The following is a 23,567-nucleotide window of genomic DNA, read 5'->3' as shown; positions in this document are numbered from 1 at the left end:
TGTAGTGCCTTAGCATTTTTTGAATCATTAACAAATTACTTAATGTACTATGTGTGTCTGTGAACCTATTTTGTCGAGTTAAAAACATGTGTTCGGATTTTCTGCCAAGTGACCTTCCAACAATATTAGTTTCGTGTTTTTTTTTTAAATCATTACCGAAATATTTTTAAATTAATAAATAACTGAAATTAATTTGTAGTTTAATTCATTTTTTATTTTTTTTTAATTTTCCCTAATAATAAAATTTTTGTTATACATTAACAATATGTAAATAATAAACATATTATATGTTTGCTATTATATTTATTTTATATTAAAATTTTAAAAGTTCTATATACATTAAAATTTTTTAAAGCTTTAACTTCTACACTTCACCGCAAACAAAAAGAGTTATTAAGTTAAAGAAGTTAAAGTGCTCTCCAGAAAATAATTTTATGAAATTATTTTTAAAGACCAAGCATAATACGAGTATTTAAATTGAATATTAAGTATACGCAGTGTTGTACGCAACTCGGGACGCCTTTCAAACAACCTTCAATACGAAATTGAATTTAAGTTTGTACTAAAGAGCCGACTAAGAAGCAAGCGGCTCCTTGCAGTGTTGTTGCGACTGTTGAGTTGCTCTTAATGCTTGTATTTCCATAAAAATAACAACGTCAAAACAACAGCGAAATAACAATAATTCGCAAAATTAATGTTAAATGTAGAAAATATAATAAATTATTTATTAATGTTCACGGCATCTGACAATGTTTATGCAGTAAAAAAAGAATTCGAAAACCGAGCATACACAATAAAAAATAAAAAATAACAAAAAAAAAATCCCAACCAAATAAAAGTCCAAAAAATCCTAAACAAATACTTTACCACACCCTAAGAATTTAATATTATTCGTAGTCTATAAATGCAGAAAAAGGAGCCAAAGAAAAACTCCCTGCAGAGCAAGTTTAAACCAATGTACCGCTCAGCTATCTGAAGCTGAATTTGAATCTGAATCGGTATCTGTATCTGTGTCTGCATTTAAATGATTTTAAAAGTATCTGCAAATGTAACTGCGTGTGTGTATAGGTCTTGTGCTTAGATGCTACGCAAATTTTAAAGTTCAGTTCACATTTGATTTCGCGATTTTTGGTTGTTTTATGCATGAGAAGGCAAAATAAAAAGCGGAATTGTATTTGAAAATCCATGCAAATATTTTGGTATTGTCTCCGTCGCCGTTCAATACATTTCATTTCATTTCATTTCATTTTTTCAAGCCTACTTTTCCTTAAGCGTTATTTAAATATGGCAAATAAAAATAAACATAAAAGCGCACAGGAATATGGGGAATACGGGAACGCAGGGACACAGAGACACGGAAAGACGGATATATGGCTGCGCTGCACAATTGTTTTGAAGTAAATATCGGGAAAACACTAAAGTGGAGTCATATTGCTTTGCTTTGGGGGAACCCGGAACAATCAGTCGGTTTGTTGCGCTATCATTTGAAGCGTTTAAAACAAAAACACACAAAAATATACAAAAATTGTGTATAAATAAATAAAAGAATTACACACAGAAAGCACAAAATAAAAAAGTAAAGTAAATTTGCAATTGTGTTGATGTGAGTGAGTGTAAGGCCTCAAGCCCCTAGAACGTCTTCCTATTGTTTTGATATGCGCATAGTAAAACATTTGTAATACAAATCCGAAAAAGAAGAATAAAGGAAAAAACTTTAGACAAATTTTAATAATAATGAACGGAAATGATTCGTAAGCTTGATTTGATGTAGATTTCTGTTGTACTTAAAATTCTCTTGGTAATTTCAATTTGGTAATGATTTCTGGTTGTGCGAATAGACGACACCAGACACCAGAAAGCAAAGATAGACTCCTCCGCTAAAGATTGCTCGTTTTATTTTACTTTTATGTTTATTTTTTCAATTACTTATATTTTGTGGTTTGCTGAATCAAATTTTTGTTCTGTCATTAAATATTTACTTATGGTTTCAAGTAAAATCTGAAATAAAAGCATTTACACAATGCATTGAAACAATAAAAATTAAAAAATTACTGTTACGACTAAATATTCAAAGAGTTAAGTTAACAAAATATTTTCTTTATTAATTTTTTTATATAAAGATAGCTTTTCTTTTTTCTAGACCCTTATTAGGGCTTCTGTTTTTATTCACGACTACACTTGTTATTCTATGAGTACAAAAGGTTGTTAACCTTCTTTAAAAACACTATCTGAATTTGTTTAAACTGGTTCGCTTCATTAGAATATTTACAAAAAGGAATAACAGTGAGAAAATTTTAAATTCTAAAATTAATTGTTTATTAAATAAAATAGAACTAAAGGTTTTATTTTGTAAATGCCCAGACCTGAAAAGATTTAGACATTCTATATTAGAAGTGTATAACCTAAGGAGCCTAATGGGCATCAAAAAAATAGATATTCATGAAATATTTTCTTTGCCAACAACATAAGTTAAGTCTAAAGCTATGATTTTCATAACCGGGTGTATCGTAAAAAATATCACCCAAGCGTTACTTGGACAAAAAATAAAGCATACATTTTGATTCCCTCACAAATGTTTTGTATATGCCATCATTAATGGTCCAGGAAATATTCATTGATTTATTCAACGGTTTAAAGCTTTACTATTTCAGTGAAATCCATTTTATTTTTATTTGTTTTTATGGTTTTTTATTATTATATTGTACAATCATAATACACTTTCATATTATTTACTAACTTCGAGTTGAAGAACATAAATTATTTCTAATAATTTATTTTTATATTGTTAGAACGGACAATGATACACTGCAACGTTTGAGTACTCATCCCTTCCAATAAAAGCTTTAATTGAAGATTTCTTAATATCAAACTAATTAGTTTAAAACCTAGCAGTTATAAAAAGTTTTGATTAAAGGTTTCAATAGTTTCCAAAGAGAGCCGATATTTTTTTTTCTCAGATAGATATATCTCGTTGCGATAGCTATGTTTGGTGATCCGTCAAAGAGTATTGTGCCAATACTAACTTCTTTCGGTGACAATCCACCATTTTATCAGAAACTTAATTGTGGTCCAATTATTAAAAGTATTAGAAGGCTACAAGATCTACTCCAGGATACGATCAAATTCGAACTATCAAGTGGAATGTGAATAAAGGTCTTCCTAACTTCCAAACAAACTTATACAAATACTGACTTCCTTCGATTTTAATTCACGATTCCATTATAGATTTAATTATGAACTAATTAATACTAATTAATAATTAGGTTTATGTGCTTGTACTTGCGGGATTGTTCATGGGACCATTCCCATTAGGTTCAGTGTCACCAGGAACATAGATAAGCTGCAGTTTGTTATAGCTATTCATGAAGAGAGTCATATTTTACAAATAAGATTATTTAAGATGAAAAATAAGAGAATATTTGAATATTTGATTATTGAAAACACAAAATATTTGAAATATGAAAAAATATTTAAATTGGCTATTATCTTAATAAAAAAATATGGTTATTTCATTCAACCTAATAAATGAGACTTAATGAAAAGATACCTTAAATATTGTAATATATGACTTCAATTTCAAATTTACAACAAACTTCAATCAAATAAGCTAATATCTTTTCATATGCAGATATTATTGTCAATATGTTTGCAACATCTGACATGTTAACATTGCAACATATGAATAATAAAGACTGTTATGAATCCATAAATGTCAATCATACGTAATGTGGTACCACAAGAAAAAAAAACATGGAAGACATCGATATTGTAAAAACTCTTATTTAATCAAGCAACAAAACTCATATTTGTCACGCAATTGACTGAGAGTATCAATTCAAAGGCAGCATGATAAACCCTTCTCCAACTCTATATCTAACCTTTTCAAAAATATTATTTCAAAATGCTACATTTAATAAAACTATTGAACGTGCTGAGTTTATGAATTCATGCGTCAGCATCAAACTTGTACAAAATACAGTAGATTTTCTATAACAAAAATAAAATACAATAAAAAAGAACAGAAAACACAGAAAAAAATATTTAAAAATATATACAATATTCCATGTGATACGAGTATCTTTGTTCGACTGTAATACATTTGTAGTAGGTACGCTTCTTGGTACGTAATCTATTTGAGCTCACATATGCGTACATGAATATTAAAATATTCATACAAGCTCATAAACCATAAAAATATAAAAAACTGTTTCCAAAAATGGCCTACAAAACTAGAATCAAAACTAAATCCAACAAACAGTACAAAAAGTACATACAACAAAAACAAAAGGCTAGCAAACGATATAATACAATATTTTTTTGAGAATTACATAAAAATAAACAAAAGACACTAACAACACATTTACACAGAAATATGAATACAAAAGTTGCCATTCAACTCAAAAACGAAAAAAAAAAATATTTTATTAAACATGACAATGATATGGTTCCGTACGACCCACATAACGCCTACAGCTCACAGATAGTTTAGATTTCAGCGCTCAAAAAAGGCCAAAAAACTTTAAAAAATTCACACAGAAACTCAAAAAACAAACAAACGAAATGCTTGAATGGCGTCTAGAAATAGGATTTCAGGACATTTTGCAATACGCAAAAAGCAACAGACAAACGAACAAAAAAGTCCTTGCAAAAAACAAAAATTATTGTTGAATAAAATGAAAAACAAAAAAAAACAAAGAAACTGAATAAGATTGGAATAAACTGGAACTAACCCCATTACAAACCAAAATAACTCGGCAATTTAAACGAAAGCCTAAAATGTGTTAAGGCAGTCGGCGTGCGTGGGGGATTGTTGTAAGGTGGCTTGCCTTTATATCCTTTTTAGTTAGAATAAATTCTTCAACATTTTTTAAGTTAACATTATGAATTGCTTAATAAATCCTTTTGCTTTTGACAGTGCGGCAAGGGTAACAGAACATTAAAAACAAGGAAACGAAACCAGAATACAATTTTGAATGGCAAAGGATTTTGGCCTCTAAAGCGATTTTACATGTTATTGCCTTACGCTCTACGCCGTACGCCGTACGCCTTACGCCTTGCTTTTGTATTTACTTATATAATATTAAGTAATTACATTAGTGCGGCCATAAATTAACTGATAATAAATATAAAAAATAATTTCAGCTGCCTTTGCACATTATTTTAATGTAGGTTGAGTGGCAGAAAAGTAACTCACTGCTTGATAGCCCATTAATATTTACATTAAAGCATAAACAAATATTTATGTAGATATATTTATATGTAAATAACTTTTTAGTTTCATCTATATAAGCTGAGAATTATGTAAATAGAAATAGTACAAAGACGAAAGTTAAGCAAATTCAAACAATTTCTATTTGGATTTCGTTATATATTGTACTTGATATGCTGACGGTTTTTAAAACGAAAGTATGAAATATCACAAGATATATCACAATATTGTGGGGAACAATAGAGCTGCGCTATCAATGTACTTTTTTTGAGTTAACAATTACACCTAAACGAATGAACGAATGAAAGACAGCGTTTCGAGTGAAGGTCAATATATCCCTCATAAATAAGTTCCCAATAACAGACGAGAATATATATCTCTTTCTCTTTTATTAAAGCCAACTGCAAAGAGAACCTCACGAAAAATGTTATTAAAACTCTCATCAACTTCCAAACAGAAATAACATTTTGTAGCTTCAAATGCACCCCATATAGTTCAGATTGTAGTATGCGTTAAGAATGAATCGACAAGTCATTCGGAAGCCACGATCATTCAACAGGTCTGGCTATGTTATTGCCACAAACATACTACATTCGTTAAAATTGTAGAGCCAGGTAAAATAACGTCATTTGTCAGCTAAAGTCATTTTGTTGACTCAAACAGACGTAAGAGAGCTAAGATTAGTTGAGAGGTCATTTGACAGCTCAGGCTATTTTATTGGCTCAAATAACTCTATCGTGCTAAGATTGTAGTGCGAGCTAAGGTGGCTAGAAGAGTTATTTCTGAAATAGGATTATTTGTTAGGTTAGATTATTTTATCACCTCAAACAGGCTAAATATGGTAAGAATGTAGTGCGTGTTAAGATGTCCCATAAAGTCATCTATTAGATCAAGTTATATTGTTGATTCTAACAGTTCTATATGTTGTTAAGTTTGTTAAGTCGATTACCATATTTCTATCTCACTACATAGAGTCCTCTGATTTTAAGTAAAAGGCCTAAGCTTCAATACTAAATCAAATATATAACTTTACTGATACTAAAAAATAATTTAATCCAAATGTTTAATAACAAGGTTTATATTGAAATAAGAAATTCATCGAAATCTTAATCAAAATTATCATTTCATAAATGTTTATTTATACGTCCATAAAATGGATTACCCTGTATAAAATCATATTCAACTCAATTATAGAAAGGACACACATATAATTATGATTTCTTAGTTTCACTTCCGTTAGTTGAGATGTGAAAATCGCTTCACAGTAAATGTTGCCTTTTACAAACTATATCAGTTAACATTTCACATAACAACATTTTCGTATGTAACTTATCTGAAAAAAAAAGAATGTACTTCTCTCAAAAAATTATGTTCTTAAATACATTGACTCATAAAAGGAACAAACATAAAAAAAAAATCACACAAAAAACATTACTCTGTGCAAGTACAAAAACTTTATTAATAAAAACGTAGAGAGAAATATATTTTTTAGGAAATTTATCCAAAAACTTTATGCCTTTCATCATTTTACGCTTTGGTCTTGGTTCTGGTCTTGGTGAGAGTCAGTCGACAAACAAATAAATGCACCAAAGCACAGGCAGACAAAAACAGATTCGGATCCAAAGATAAAGTTGAGAACTAATACGGCAAGCAGACACGGGCCAAACAAACATTTACACAATCAAATAAATAAACAGTCAAAAACACAGACAGAATGACATACGGACAGACAGACAGTTAAATAGACAGACAGACAGACTGACAGTCAGACATAAGGAAGACACAAGGACATACAAGTGGTCGAATGTAGCAGTTTGTCTGTGTTTAAATCTTTTTCTCTGCTGTTGCTCATATCCTTAAGCGCTGTACTTTTATCGAAGTTGTAAATATAAAAAAAAAAAAAAACAAAAATAAAAATAAAACAAAACCAGGAACAGAAAAGTAGGAAGTATAAAAATGTGTATAATGAATGGCAAAATACTTTTAATTTAATATAAAAAATATTTATGGTGGCATTTTTTATTTAATTTTTTATTTTTTGCTTACTATTTACTTTGTAGTTGAACGCTTTTCTTTGTGCGGGAATTTTTTTGTAAATAAATAATTTCACACACAAAGTCGTCCTATGAAAACATGTAATTTGAACGTATAAAGCAGGATACAAACGCCACGCCGGTTGCCTTTGGTACACTGGTTAACAAGAACCTATATGAATCATATGTGATTTTTAATTTAAGAAAATCATTATGAAGTAGTTTATTTATGGAGGACAAGTGTCTTTGATTCAACATGAATAGAATAATGAATGTATATGTTAGACTAGGTATTGTGATATATATCTTTTGTATAGTATATTAAGATCTATGTTATATAAATTAATATTGCAGTATTAATGTAATTTAATAATGAATTATTATTATATTATATATTAATATAATTTTTTTAATAAAATCCATAAATAAGTTTTTTGCGTTTATTATTTTATTATAATAATTTAGTTTTTTTATAAAGTTGTTGAGTTTATCAAATTTAATGTTTTACCAACCCGCATTAAAATTTAGTGATTAGCATAAGTATTTAGTTATTTTATTTAGCTTTATACTTATTTAGCTTTATCTGCCACTAACTACTTTTTAACACTATATCATTAAATCTATATCCTTAGTGTTATGTGGTTTATTTTTCTTATGTTATATACAATGCTGCATAGAAGTTAAAGCCCATCTGATTATTTTTCAATAATTAAATAAATCTAAACACATTAATTCATATATATTTGAGAAATTTTAATTATTTGTAAAATATTATATATATATATTTGCAATAATTTCCGCGCAATTTTTATATATATTTTTTGTTATGCTATATTTAGTGTAAATAATTCATATTTACTTTATATACTCGTACTATTTAAAATATTTGTAATTTTGTTCAAAATTTTTTTATGTTTACTGTAAATACTTCACAAAAAAATTATATTTTAAAGAGTATATATATTTAAAATATATATTTTTGTAATTTTGTCTTAAATTTTTTTATTAAAAAATTTTTACAATTTTTTTTTTACAATTAATTTTTACAATTAAGTTATTATATTACATTTTACTTATATTTTTCTAATTTTTTAATTTTAAAATATTTTTTCATATTTTTGTTGCAATATTATTATTATGTTGAGGGAAGTTGAGTCAGTGCACCTGAGCACTTTTACTCTATATTAACTGCGAGGTTTCTTCAAAACCCCTCTTTGCGCCTTGACTGGATTATTATTTATCACATCTTCAGACTAAGTAATAATTGACCTCAGATCTGCATACCTCCCCGAGGAGTCTGTAACCATTCTGAGATTTGATAATGCGGTGTTAGTAAGTCTGTCAGATTTCGCAAATAATTTCAAGGCTCTATCCTTTATGTATTTTTTGATGGGATCAATCTTGAGGTCCCTAAGGATGTCATTCGTCCTAATATACCAAGGAACTTTGAAAAGTCTTCTCAGAGCCTGGCTTTGTGCAATTTCTAATTGGTGAATAGTAATGTTTGAAGCTTTGCTAAACGCTACACAACCATATAGAAGTGACGGACAAATTATTTGGTTATATATCAGTTTCCTGTTCTTAGCATTGAGGTTTTCTTTTCTAAATAGCGGTTGGAGGTAATGAAGAATTTTGGCACAGCTAATTCTTTTCAGTTGAACATGTGAATCGTTTGTCCAACGTGATGCCGAGATAGTTAACGCTATCCTCCCAGTTTATCACCATATCACCCACTCTCACTCTCGACGGTGTTGCAATATTTTCTATTAGTTTATATTTTTCTTTATTACATATTTTATTTTTCTTCTTAACATATATTTCTTTCGTGACAATGGTATATTAATACATATATTTCATTATATTTTTAATATATAACAATCAATTTCATTAATCATCCATTTTATTAATAAATGCTTATAAATATAATTATAATTTATATTAGCTAAAAAAATATTTTTGAAAATTATTTATTATATTTGATGAAGTTTTAAAGCAAAACAAACTTTTTTCCAAATTTAAAGAATTTTTTTATATATTCCCAGCGTCATCAAATACAATAGATAATACTCCTACTTAATTATGCATTATAAATAAAAAATGAAAATTTCGGATTTCAACATTAATAAATTTATTTATTGAACAGACAGCAACAATACTTCCCAAATACACACTTAATTGCTTATTAGTTCTCGCAATCTCCTTTGCTGAGTTCATTAAAAACGTCACTCATACGCAATGTAGTACGGAACACACACACACATTGCAGCTTCTATATACAGCGTAGCATTTAATTTCGTTTATTCGTTTATTATAATTTTTGCACAATTTTTCGTTTTTATAATTATAACAAAAATATAAAATAAATATCTATATATATATATATGGATGCATATATGATTTTAAATATATTTTAAATTTTATGAAATTTTTATTTTCTTTTGCTTTTCAGAGCGCAATAGTTGGTGAAATGAGTACAGAATTGTGAGAATTAGCCCAATTTAATATGCAATAACAACAATTGCCAACTTTATACTCGTGCATACCCGCAACAGCATCAACAATTGAAACAAGTTCATTCAATACCGCAAAAACATCATCATTAGCAGGAACTGGAGTTGGAACTACTGAAGTGGGAGCAACCGCAGCACTTGCAAGCACATCAGTACCGCCGCCAAGTGCATTTTGCAAATTATGGTTGCAACAACAAATGCAACAGCTCCAACATCATCACCACCAACAGCAACAACCACATCAACAACCATGGTAGTAAGTTTTGTTTAAATAACATACAATTTTAATGCTGTCGGAAGGTGCTTACTTGTATGCTACCGCTTAATAAGGATAAATGTTACGTATTATAAAAATAGTGTAAAATCGCATTGGTAGATGAAAAATAGTAGATGAAAACTTCAAAATTTGGTAATCTAATAAATAAACTCTCGTTGTGAAATTTTCTATACAATGAAGTAGCAGTAGTTGAAGTTGCCATATACCGAGTGCCCGAGTATGAAGAGATTATAAATAAAGAGTTTTGTGTTAAGTTGTTGCATATTAAAAGTTTTTATAAACAAAAAGAAAAATTGTACTTTAGGTAAAGAAACAAAAACAAAAACACAACATATAAAAAATATTAATACACATAAAAATAGTTGAGTTTTTAAAAAAGATAGAATAGAGTTACAAAGTTTTGATGTGATTTTTTTCTATTAAAAAACGATTAAATGAAAATGTTGCTGTGTTTTTAAAAAACTTAGACTTTATAAACTAGCAAGACTAACTACATTTTAGCTTGTCAAGTTCGGATTAAATGTTTAACACAGTTGCACGTAGGTTTTAGTTCATTGTCTAATACATAGTTGCTATCATAATAGTTACTCTACAAAAAACACATACTTGATCCTTAAATAAAAATAATAAATTTACCTATAGATAGAACAAAGTTGTTGTGATATTAAAGTTTGTTTATTTAAGTAGTTAAATTCTACAATATATTACGAAATATATAATACAATTGCAAAAAGATGTTTGACTTTAGGTTTTCTTTTATAAGCAGTCAATTAATTATGTAAATACACAAATTTAAAGTTTTAAACTATCAATGAAAGCACTCTCTAAACTTATTTTTACATCATAATCAAAATCTTAACAGCTAATTAACTAAAATCTTATTTTTCTTTTCATTTTGTCTATTTAACTGATTTTCTTAACACAACTTTAATAAATTAATGAGAGGAAAAATCAAAAAGTGATCAAAAATCAAAATAACAAGCATTATCCTGTTTAATATGCGTTAATGATAAGTAAATTTTTATGCATATTCATTCACAAAATTCACATACACAAACACACACATATACACATACATACATCTATTCATATGCAGACGGAAGTAAGAAATTTCTTTTATTCCTTGTTTGTATGCATGTGAGACTGCCGTTGATATGTATAATATGGTCGCCTGAAAGCAGGCAACATTATTTTTACTGCATTTAATGAGCGATATACGCAATTTTGAGACGACATAAGGAAATCGTTAGCGATAAAAATAAAATTTTATTATACATTTTTATGAGACAATGAAGAAATATTGTGGGTGACGTAAACAATGAAACACAGTAGGGAATATTGTAAAACATATAATTTATATATTAAAAAATGAGTCAAAGTGAATTAAAAACAAGAATAGAAATTTCTTCTTAAGAATAAAAAACTTGAAAGGTGCAGCCAAATGAAAGTAAAATTTTTAGTCAATATATGACATAAAAAACAGAAGTGATCAGAATTTTAATGTAAACTTTGATGTTAAGGTATATATTATATACACAATATATATGTATATATACAAAACACAGCAACAGTTGACTTTAAAAATTCAAAAAAGTGAAAACGATTTACATATATAATCTATTAGAAACGGTTCTCTATAGTTTTAGTGTTAGCAATATTAAATTATATTATACATTTAAGATTATATTGATTTTACATATATACAATACATGTATAAAATATTAAGCACTAATATTAAATTTACATATGTTTTATGTATTCTTACCTTTAAGGAGGCTAATCAAATTTGAATTGTAATGATATTATTTTTATGGTAATTTATTCAATATTTCAAAGCCAAATTTGTATTTAATTTACCAATAATAATCAGTTCATAAACGTCCATTTTGAAAAAATGTACTTTATACGTTTTAATGATATTGTGAAATATACAATTTTATAATAATTTTGTTGTAAGATATATAATGTGAAAATATTTAATATTTGCTTACTATGCTTACATTAAGAAATTAAACCATTTATGTAAATGAAAATAATTTGAATTTAAATATTAATATAATTTGATAAATACGCTTGAAAATAATAATTTAAGTAACCGAAATTATTTAATTAATTTTTCTATAATATCTTTTTTAAGGACAGCAGTTTTTTGAAAAAAACTTACTAAAATAGAGCATATGATATAAATTGTATTATAATTAATATTATTTTAATTTAAATTTAAATAATGTCAATATTTGCTTAACACTGCCATTTTATAAAACATTTTTTCTTAGAAGAGCTAACTGGGGCTAAACAAAAATTTTTCAAAAAAACATTCGAGTATATTAAAAACACTGTGAAAATATTTTTGAATACGGAAGTCATTTTCGAACTGCCCACATATATGAAAAAGAATTTATATTAAAAAAATACTCCTATATTTCTTATTTCAAATATTTACATGTGAATACAACGTATAAAAATGAAAATTATTAATAAATAAATTTTAAGAACTATATAAGTAAAAGGAAAACTATTTAACAAAGCCAAACGATTTTAATTAGCAGCATATTTAGTCTTTACTAATCGAACAAAATAATCAAAAACAAAAAAAAAACAAAACTATTTAATTAATAATCCCAAAATATTATAATACGAATATAAAACTTCAAATTTCCAAAAAAAAAAATCTTAATTTAAAAATCATCTATAAAATTAGTTATAAAAAATGTTTTATTAATATTTAAATACATAAAAATAAATTTTTCGTATTTTACGATTTTACCTATTTAAGATATAATATATATAACATTTAAAAAAAAATTAATTATTATACATAAAATAATTAAATGAAGTTAATATTTAAATTTCGATGTATATTTAATTTTTCAAAAAGATTTACTTAATAAGATGTAACTTTTCTTATTATCTAATGACTTGAGAATAAACGTTTTTTATACAAAATAATTGCAGAAATATTGTTTTTTATTATTATATATAACATATAATATACTGTCTATTTAAAGAAATTCAAATATTTAATTGCTGTGTGGGTAAATTTTACTAGTGAAATTTAAAATTTATATAATGAAGTAACTGGATTTTAATCATTAAATATAATATAAACATATATGCACAGATAAATATTTGTCTATGGTTCTATTGTATCTAACGCTTGAAGTTATTGTTGTTGTTGTTGTTTTGTAACTCACCATATAAACAACAAATATCAAACGAACACTTACCTGCTTGTGTGACCCTTTTGGTGGATGTTGAACGGCATTTAGCAGTCTTCGACGAGTGGTTCCGGGATGCAGACCCGGCCGTTCTTGGAACCAACACTTAAAGTCATGCAACTGAGTTTACAGACCTCTACTACTACAGTTCATTGTGGTGTAACTAAAATCTATTGCAAATCCATTACTAAATGCAAAAGCAGGTGGTCGCCCTATATAACGATTTAGAGAAATGTTGAAAGAAACAAATGAGCGATTTATTCATCACACGAACAAATACAGAAAATAATATGTAGGTGAAGGCATAAGACCCTGTTAGGAAAAAAATGCAACTATCATTAAATGAGAATAGAGCAATTCGTCCGATCACTACTATGGCTAATAATAAGATATATTCACAATACAAAACAACGTATTTGAAATCTCAGTTATATGTGTGCTTTAATAACCTTTACTTTAGGAACCACAAAATATATAATCTGACATACGAAAACTAGATTTTTTTTTGGTTAATATGCAAAATGATCCTTATTTTGTTATATTGCTTTCAAAATGAAGACCTATGATTGTTTAGTTAAAGAATTTTTTAAAATATAATGAAAATTCTATTTAACAAATATCTCTCTGAATCCAGTTGGTACTCACCCCCTTTTTTTTTCATATAAAAAATTTTGTTTTAAAAGGAAAATTCCCTTAACCAGACAGAATTACTGATTCCGTTGGTGTTCGCTTAAAAAGTCTATTCTACAGAACAACAAAATGTATCTTAAATGTGTCAAAAATCTCTTAGCTAAAAAGTCTAGTTTTGAAAATAATTTAAAGTTCTGCGTATTTTCAAGAAATCCATATACTTCCAGTTCATGAAATGCAGTATTATTGTTATATATTCTGTATTTCATATATACTCCACATCTTTCAAACTAAAAAGGACATCCCATATAAATAAACGTGTGAAAAACTTAATATAACTATTTTCACTTAAAAAAAGAAGTAAATAAATAAAAACGTAAATAACATTCATGTGGAATATTTCTCATAACTTCACGACGAAACACTAAAAAAAAATATGAAGGAGAAATATTTATGAAAAACAATCATGGAATGAACAATAAAACTAATACGAAAAACGGAAGAAATGTACTGTTTATGAGAAAAATCAAGTTTGCATATCCAATCGAACAGAAGAATAAGAAGAAGAAGATGAAGAAAACTAAAGCCGAAAATAACAATGAAGACAAGTGCGAGTGAGATTCCAAACAGAATAACAACGACAGGAAAATGTGCCCCAAGAGAGAATTTCATTCTTCTTATTTCTGATTTAGTAAATTTCTTAAAAACTTCAACAGCTACAACAATACGTAGAGATAGGAATACAAAAGGATGACAAGGACATTGTTGCGAATTGCAAGAAAGAATTAAATATACAAAGTCAGAAAGTTATGTTGTTAAAATATGTGAAAGATAAGCCGCGATGAGGGCGGTTGGGATGGATGACATTAAAAAAATTGTTGAATTCTTAAGCCAAAACAACATTTGACCTCAAACTAAAATTCCCAAAAGCACAACAATAACAACACCTAAACTGACACAAACACAACAGACAATGGTTCGAACAACATTGTCAACAAATACTTCTAGATTACAATTATTGCAGAGCACACAACATTGGAAGAGGGCAAATCTGTTATAAATTTTGAAGAAACAAAAGTGTCAGAAACAGTGTGAGCATAAAATTTGAACCCTTTACAATGCTTCATCTCCTTCTTTTTCTTCAGAGATAAGAAAGAATTCATTTGTGTTTAGAGAACGACAAAAAATGGTTCAAGATTAACGAAAACTCTAAGTCAAAAAGTTTTATTCTCGTTGTCCTAGTATATGTAATACCTAATGAGTGAGGATATTTAAGATTTACGGCGACGGCAGGCAGTGACAGTGACTTTGATGGTGAGCATGTTTGAAAGAATTTCATAACTAAATTGAGAATTTGACATGATAATTGTTACAACTGTAATAGTTCTGTTTTGGTAAGTTTGAATTTTCTTTTTGAGGCCCTATACTCCACTGGGAGATAAGGATAAAAAATGAAGAAGAAGTTGGAATTTTAAAATAGAAGTATAGTTAAATTTTCTTCAGACAATGATGTTCCAAAGATCCTTCAGGTCATGAAAAAGGAACTAAAGAAAATATTCTTTTAAATATGAAAAATTGCGAATTACTTTAGCGATCATATACATGTTACAGATATACATATATAATAACAATAAAACTACTAATACACACAATCTTTCGATACTAAAAGGATGTAGAATTTACAATTGAAACAAAACACAACAAAATTTTTTTATTCGGCAGTAGTTTTAATAGTATTATTTAGGGAGAATGATCCCGGGTATATGACGGTGACGAGAGAGTGCTCGACAAATGGCATTATTGATGGAAAAGGATCTCGGATATATGATAGTCAGAAGAGGATGACAAATTGCATTTTGAACACCTATTTTTCTAAGAGTTTTTAATTATCTATGACCATATTATCTTATAAATAGTATGTTGACTGTGAACTTCAAAGCTAGAATTGATGTTGGCTCATCCATATGCAATAATAATTTCAATGACCTCTGCAGAAAGCAGTCCAATAACAACAAATAGCTGACCATAATTTTGTGGTACAGAGTAGCAATCGACCTCTAACTGTTTAAATGCATATTCGTTATAGCCAAGATGCAAATAATGATTATGCAGCTTTAATTCTTGAATCAATGGAATATTATGAGAATTGAAACTAAAACCTTTAAGAGAATTTTGCACAGTGTCGATGGTCGCAGCACAAGTTCTTTTGAAGGATGTTTAATGGATATTAGGCTTTATGATAGCTATAGCTTTATCTGTGCGCACTTTGACGATCCCTAAGCGGTGAAAGAAGAAACGTACTGCAAAATTATGGAATTTTTGTGAAATTATGGAATTATAGAATTGGTTAAACAAAGATTTCTATTATAAATTCAGTATATATATATGTTGTTCAGTTAAAAGTCTTTGCATAGTGATTTACCAAATAATAAATATATTAGCCATAAACTGTATATATTTTAAGTGTTGCTATTTTGAAAAAACATCCCTTGTTAAAAGAAAAAACCCCGCAATTAATTAACGGGAATAGGACCTTCAATTATGACCCCATAATAAACTCTCCCGCTTTTTTAACATATATAAGCCTCAGTTCAATTTTCAATGTTTCTCCGAATTGTCGAGGTGTCAATTGTCGAGGTGTCAATTGTCGAGGTGCTTATATTCATCTTTCACTTCACATATTAATTCTACACAATTTTTAATACCTCATGCCATCTTTTCTCAACATCCTTACAAGGTTGCTCCGACATTTACACTTCTTTTCTCAAGTTCCATTTTCACAGTAATAGGCTTACTCAGCAATACTGGTTAATTTCATATTATTAATATAAAAATATATATTATTTTTCACACCACTTTGGCAACATAACATACCAACAAAGTTGTGCGTAGCGCCACAAAACATTAAAACAAAATATTTTCATGTTGTTATAACCCAACTGAGTTTCCACAACATCCACAGCATGCTTCAAAGTGTTAGTTTTTAATCCTTTCAAATGGGAGCCAACAAAAGCTCCTTTGATTACTTATGTTACCTGTTCACAGCTGTTCTCCATTCTCCATTCGCTATTCGCCATCCACTGTTCTGGTGTCTTCGTACTGTGTTGTCTGTCTCCTGTTGTCTAGCTTACCTAGCTTACGAGTTATTGTTGTTGGCATACATTTCAGCATGGAGCAGTCGAGGAATGCGCTTGACTTTTCTGCTTGTACTTCTAAATGCAATTATGTACGCTGAGTCCTGTGCTGAACTCATGTTGATATGTTGAATGGCAGCGCGTGTCCCTTGCTGAAATTTCATTAATTTCGCAAAATGAAATGAAAAGAAATCCTGCAGATAAACTTAATTGTGCACCTGTCGTTTATTAAAATACAAGAGAAAGGGGAAAAACCAAAAAAAAAAAAAATGTATATATAAATGATTATGAAAGTGGTACGGAGACAATAAAGTCTTGAGTTATAATTTTTTGAGTTAATATTTTTTTTTTTTTTTGAATGTTTTTGAAATTATCTATAAAATCAAATTTAAATTAAAAAGTAGTTTAAAACTGTTAAGTTTTTTTTCTTTAAACATCAATGAATGGACTTCGTGATTCGATTTATTTGAAAATAAGTATTTTTGGTTTTATATTACAGTGTAATTTAATTTTATTTTTAATAATTATAATTAAATAAAATAATTAAATACAAGAATTATTTCCAAGACCACTGATGATGGCACTACTTGAAACAGCTGTAAGGTCAACCAAAAATTCAATTAATTAAAATAATATAAAATGAATTTTTGTTGCTGTAGTTAACTATTGTTCGAAATAGCCTCTTTCTTTAATTTTTAATTCTAACTTAATTATGTTGAAGCTATTTGAGCCAGTGCACTTGACCACTCTTTCTTAACACGAGATATTTTCAAAACCCCTCTTTGCGCCTTGTCTAGATTATTGTTTATCACTTCATCAGACTAAGCAATAATTGACCTCAGATCTGCATACCTCCCCGTGGAGCTTGTAACCATTCTGAGATTTGATAACGCAGTGTTGGTAAGTCATCTATCTATCCTTTATGTAATTTAATTAATTAAGTTCTTTTCCATTTAACTTTTCCGTAGATCATTGTGTTATTAGCAATATATATAAGAAAAGTATGCACAGATCTTCTTAAAAAGAATTTTTTCTTTTATGTTATTCACAATAGTAAGTGAAGAATATAGGTGTCTACATTAAGACTGAAAAGTTTTCGGAAATTCTCATTTAAAATTCGCGCGCTGTATATTTTTCGATATTTTAAGTTTATGTAGTTTGGCAGCACTGTCCTTAATTACTATGCCAAAAATGAGCTCGATCTGTCAGACAGTTCGTTTACGGCAGCTGTTGAAACCAGTTCACCTCAGTAGTGCGTTGCGAAATGTCTTCGACGGTCGTACGACCGTCCTGGAAGGCTTTGTACCACTCATAAACTTGAGTTTTCGATAAAACTGATTCCCCATAAGCCTTTTGTAGCATTCGCAACGATTCTGCACACGAAATTTCGTTCGAAACACAAAATTTGATGCAAACTCTTTGTTCAATATTTTTTTCCATTGTTTTTTTCGCAACGCCCTACTGAGGTGAACTGGTTTCAACAGCTGCCGTAAACGAACTGTCTGACAGATCGCGCTCATTTTTGGCATAGTAATTAAGGACAGTGCTGCCAAACTACATAAACTTAAAATATCGAAAAATATACAGCGCGCGAATTTTAAATGAGAATTTCCGAAAACTTTTCGGTCTTAATGTATATAGATTCTATAGGCTTCGTATTTAAGTTGGCAACACTGCGTCTAATAAGAACAATACTGAAAATATAATAATGATCTATATTCACTAAACATTGTCATCTGAACATAAACTGAAAAACCATTTGGCTGATTTGTATTCACAAAAAGAAGCCATTTCAACATAAAAACAAGTATATAAGTGGGAAGATTGCGTTCTTTTATTTTGACAATAGTAAGTAAAGAGTCTTTTTTCCAAAAGTTTGGTTTTAAAGTTGACAATGCTGGCTAGCATACTGCAAATTGAAAGCTGATTTATCTATATTAAAGATTAGTATATCAATATAAAACTAAGCATGTAAGGATCTATTTCGGGAATCATCTTTCTTTCATAATTATAATAGAAGGAGTAATGGAGTAATTTCATTTCATAATGAATATACTAGATGTCCTAAAAAACAGCCTCAATTATAGAGCAGATCTCTTAACTTCATTCTCTCATACAGTCAGTACTCAATACAAATTATACATAAAAAAAGATATTTTTATAGAAAATACTTTATTTTCAACAAATTAATTATACATTATATAAAAATTATATATTTTTAAACACCAAAATAATTTAAGAACTTCCTTTTATCTTCTTTTTCATTCGATTATATATAACTTCCATTATAAAAATTATAACACTCAAAGTGAAACTTATAGCAAAAAGCACCCACATAAAATATAAATCGTCTACATTTAATCTGCGTACGCTCCTTTTTGTCGAGAGATCCTTGAAACTCATATTTCCAATAGCAGCTAAATCATAAAAGGAACGTCCTAACCAATATTTATCCAAACCTAAATCCTGCACACGTAATATAAACTGTTGAAGCGGCTCTTTAAAAATTGAATCTGGTGCTAAAATATATCCAAGATGCATTAAAGGTTCAAAACAAATCTTCGTTAAACGAAACAGTGGGCGTTCAAAGAGACGTTGTTGTGCGTCAAAGACATACCACTTTGATGTGGTAACTGGATATGCATACTTTGTATTCAATGAATCTCTTACCACACTGTACTCTTCAAATTTATTTACTAACTCAAAACAACTTCTATAGTTTTCCCGTATGTTGGGAAGAAGATTATTGAATTCATCGTTTCCCATTAGTATTTTCAAATTCGAGGTTTTGATATCATCCAATGAACGAATCGGTTTCTTTGCTGATGGTGTCGTCAGAAATGCATTCAATTCAACATTAAAAAACGTTGTAGCAATAAGTCCGACTACAAACAACACAATATATAACAATCGTAGAGATAGCAAAGGGCGTGGATGTAGAAAAAATGAAAAACCCAATATACCAGATAATGCATGCGGATGAAAGAACAGATCCAAGCAATGCAACACAAATGGTTGGTTGGAGTTTACTTTTAGCAATTTGTGACATACAACAAAAAATATAGAAAATACTTCCACAATAATCAACACACCAAGTACTCGTGTCCAATGCAGAAGTTTAAGAAAAAAATCAATATATGTTTCTTCTAGTTCCACGGGCACCATTAAGCAAAAGTTGGCCAATTCAAAAGGATATGTAAATTGATCATATGACTGATTTTTGCCAGGGTTTGATATGCTGGTGGGTAACTCCACTGTGCCATTGCGTGTGAAATTAGTGAAATCACGATAAAATATGGATTTACCCAAAGTGAGGTTGTAGTGAAGTGAATACGTAAGCGTGCCGTTCAATCTATGTGCAAATAATTCAGTCATCTTCGCAACATAGCCGGTCAACAACTTTTCTCCGCTTGCAGTCTGGTAAAGTATAGTACGAGGTGAAATTTGATCTGGCAATGTTACTATTTCATGGCCTTTTAGATTTTGCATGCGTTCCGGAAATATTTTTGTTGCATTTGAGGGAAAATATTTTGTTTCAATGTTGAATTTCGGATATTCACTGTAACTGTAGAACTGTTGGCTTTCAACAAAATGGGGGAATATGGCAATTGCATTAATCATACTATTATTCCGACAAAATTCGAAAGGATATTCAACTAATTTTGAAACATTCGCTACATGCGAATCACCTCCTGTGTAGATAAAAATGATATGTGCTTGACGTAACCGCTCCAGATTTTGAGCTAAATTCTGTGTTTGGTTTAATTTGGACTTTTCATCCCATTCCACAATAATGAGCATATTTCTGTTGTAGATGAGTCCGTTGCTGTATGTTGTGCAGTTGGTATAGTGCAGTACTGGCTTAGAAAACATGTTTTGTATTTCTATTTGCAGATGCTGTTGTAAGTCTATAGGTTCTTCTCTAGAAATGAACATGCATGTTTGAATATCATTTTCCTTTAAAATTTCATTTAAGAAATTCATATACAAATTCGAGAAGTTCCTATGCTCATTATTAAAGATTGAATATATATTTTCTTCCATTCCATCGATGAATAACTCATTCTTCACAAAACCTAACATTAAAAATAAGATATTAACCATTTTTCGAAAAGTACACATCTAATTAGTACACTTGTTTCTGCTGTGCAGTCCGTCAGGTTAGTTATTGTACTGAATAATATTTACTCATCATTTATTTTTATATACTTTTCAATGTCAACACTTATGGAAAACAATTTATTTAACGGAAATCAACTTCACACTGTAATTAGAGTCGATAACATCTTTAAAATTGACACAAATTATTATTAATCAATTTCATCGGGAATTCTAATTCCATCCATATATCCTTTAATTATTTTTTATCATTAGATTTTGTTAAGTAAGCAAATATCTCAAAGGACACATATCAATTTTAAAATTATTTGTTTATTAAAGTGGCATTTAAGGTCATTGAGTAATAGCTCTTCATATAGAAATACATTTTTAATTAATTGCATGTTCATTACATTTTATTTTTATGAAGTGCATATCAAAAATCAACAAGTTAAACGGTGTAAGCATGATAAGTAGCTCAATTAGGTTTAAACATATATTTTCAATGTCCAATTTTTATTATATATATCAACTAACTGACCCGACAAACTGTGTTTCCTCTCACATTTAATTTTCCCGGCTCAACTGAGTCTTAATGTTTGTTGTTATTCCAATATCTGTGTAGATATAGAGATTGTCAGGTATGTTAATGTGAGAAGCAATACGTGTCTACAATTCAATCGGACATGCATAACTTATGTTACAAATATTTTCATGTTATTTCGAATCCTTATAAGCATTACATTTTATATATAATTTTTTTTTTTATTATTAATGATTTTATTATTTTATTATACTGTTATCTTAAAGCTAAATCATGCACAATTTTGTTCGGCCATTTTGAGCATTTATATAGATCACAAGGTTCTCCAACACGGAAATATGCAACATGTCTCACTGCCCAAGCGAAAAACATGGATTTTACACAAAACTAGTCTACATACTTTTTGTGTTTTAGCTTGAGATTTATTAATTGTCATATCAAATACCAAACGAATTGGAAATCGTAATCGTTTGAAACATCACTTGGTATAATTAGTATGCGCGAAAGCAACACATTTACTCCTCTGAACTTTCCTCTTAATATTTTTGATTCAATTAGTTCTCCATAATTCTTTTTATACAGACCATTGACAGTTCTCAAATACTCATACGACGTTTGTCTCCGTATCAATCAGACAAAAACAGTTTTAAAAATAAATACTCGTTATTTTTGATGATCCCAGTATGTTTGCTGACGTGGCGAACCCGGTTTAGGTGGCTTCCACTTTTTTAAAGCTTTGTTCCATATAAAATATGTTGAAACTTCCGAACAAAGTAAAGCTTTTACGTAGTGATCAAAAATATTTTGTTGTTTATCCAATTCAAAGAACTCAATTAATCTCGTTTTTGGTGCTGTTAAAGCCCTTTCTATTGTATTTTATTCGTTGAAATAAACACATTGACCATTTTCGAGATATGTACTCAAGTGCATTATACGCAGATGCATATAGTATAGCTGGATCTCGTTCGTGTATTTGAAGACCAAAAATTCCCCATGTAGCTTCGTTACTGCTTATGTATCCGCTCATCTGGTAGCGTGTTATATTATCATTTTCGTTTATATTTTGAACAGCAAATACTGCCATATTATTTAAATAGGCTATTTGTGCACCCCGACCTAAAAGATCTATTGTGCGCAAATACATATAAACATATATAAACATATTTGCGAATGTATTTTATTTATTCTCCAGAACTACAAACCTCTACATTGATGTGCGCTTTATATATTTTGGATAACAAAAGCGAATGTGGCTTTGCCTATCTATTGTCTATTTCAACTTCGTTTTAATTATTTCTCAACTTTAGTGAAAATGATTGGGTTACATTTTCCGAACTTCTTTGACGATGTATAGGATAGCCATCAATTCCAGTTATCGAATCTCTAACAAAATCTTTTAGAAATCCTTTTGCGCATTTACCATTATCCATGTTGTTTTAATAGCCTATAGTGCGCATAAAAACCATATAAATATGGTCTGAGAGTGTCAAGAAGATTTCTTAAGTGATTAAAAAGTTAGTGAGTACAAAGAGAGGTACCAACAATTTTATATATAAAGATTAGAGAGGTTTCAAACAATAGTGAATTGCAATAAGAAACATTTTTAACATATTTATTTTTATTTAATTGAATTTTTGATTGGCCTGACCATACAGTTGTTTCGAGTATTGCCAAATACCCTTCGTCAATGGTCTTTAAATTATTTCTAATTTAATTCAATGGTCTAATTTCTAATTTAGTTATATTTAAATAAGTTTTCGAAACTGTAAGTAACAAGAGTTCAACTCGTATCCTACCAAATTTGAAGTTCAGAGTCATTATTCATTAATATTTATTTGAAACTAATTTTTAGAGCGTTTTTGCCATATCACATTTCTTAAACGAAGCTTTCAACTTTAACTAAACTGAAAGAAC

The 23,567-nt window shown here is 28.9% G+C and overlaps 2 protein-coding genes across 5 annotated transcripts in view; one reads left to right on the top strand and one right to left on the bottom strand.

Moving 5' to 3' along the window:
- Window positions 1-10,343, top strand: part of LOC119680646 (band 4.1-like protein 4) — a 52,898-nt gene extending 42,555 nt beyond the window's left edge. For all 4 annotated transcript variants that reach the window (XM_038093571.1, XM_038093573.1, XM_038093572.1 and 1 more), the window contains one exon: window positions 9,692-10,343. In XM_038093571.1, coding sequence (XP_037949499.1) covers window positions 9,692-9,701 — 10 coding nt within the window. In that variant the 3' untranslated portion in view covers window positions 9,702-10,343. The remainder of the gene's footprint in view (window positions 1-9,691) is intronic.
- Window positions 10,344-15,148: 4,805 nt separating this feature from the next.
- On the bottom strand, window positions 15,149-22,737 carry LOC119676676. The gene is made up of 3 exons (XM_038087929.1): window positions 22,548-22,737; window positions 19,347-21,087; window positions 15,149-15,218 (listed from the first exon to the last, which is right to left on the bottom strand). The coding sequence occupies exons 1-3, from the start codon at window positions 22,735-22,737 to the stop codon at window positions 15,149-15,151; spliced, it is 2,001 nt and encodes a 666-aa protein (XP_037943857.1).
- Window positions 22,738-23,567: the final 830 nt, after the last annotated feature.

This window comes from Teleopsis dalmanni, chromosome 2 (assembly GCF_002237135.1).
Source record: "Teleopsis dalmanni isolate 2A chromosome 2, ASM223713v2, whole genome shotgun sequence".
Lineage (NCBI taxonomy): Eukaryota > Metazoa > Arthropoda > Insecta > Diptera > Diopsidae > Teleopsis > Teleopsis dalmanni.
This window is presented reverse-complemented; position numbering and strand designations above follow the sequence as displayed.

Bases quoted from the DNA above. Each gene is read 5' to 3' on its own strand.
- LOC119676676 (XM_038087929.1), bottom strand. From the start codon at position 22,737: ATGGCAGTATTTGCTGTTCAAAATATAAACGAAAATGATAATATAACA. The intron at 21,088-22,547 runs GTTTATTTCAAC...TTTTAATGTTAG, and splicing joins ATCTCGAAAATGGTCAATGT to GTTTTGTGAAGAATGAGTTA. The intron at 15,219-19,346 runs GTGGGTGCTTTT...TTCTCAATTTAG, and splicing joins GTAGACGATTTATATTTTAT to TTATGAAATTCTTTCAAACA.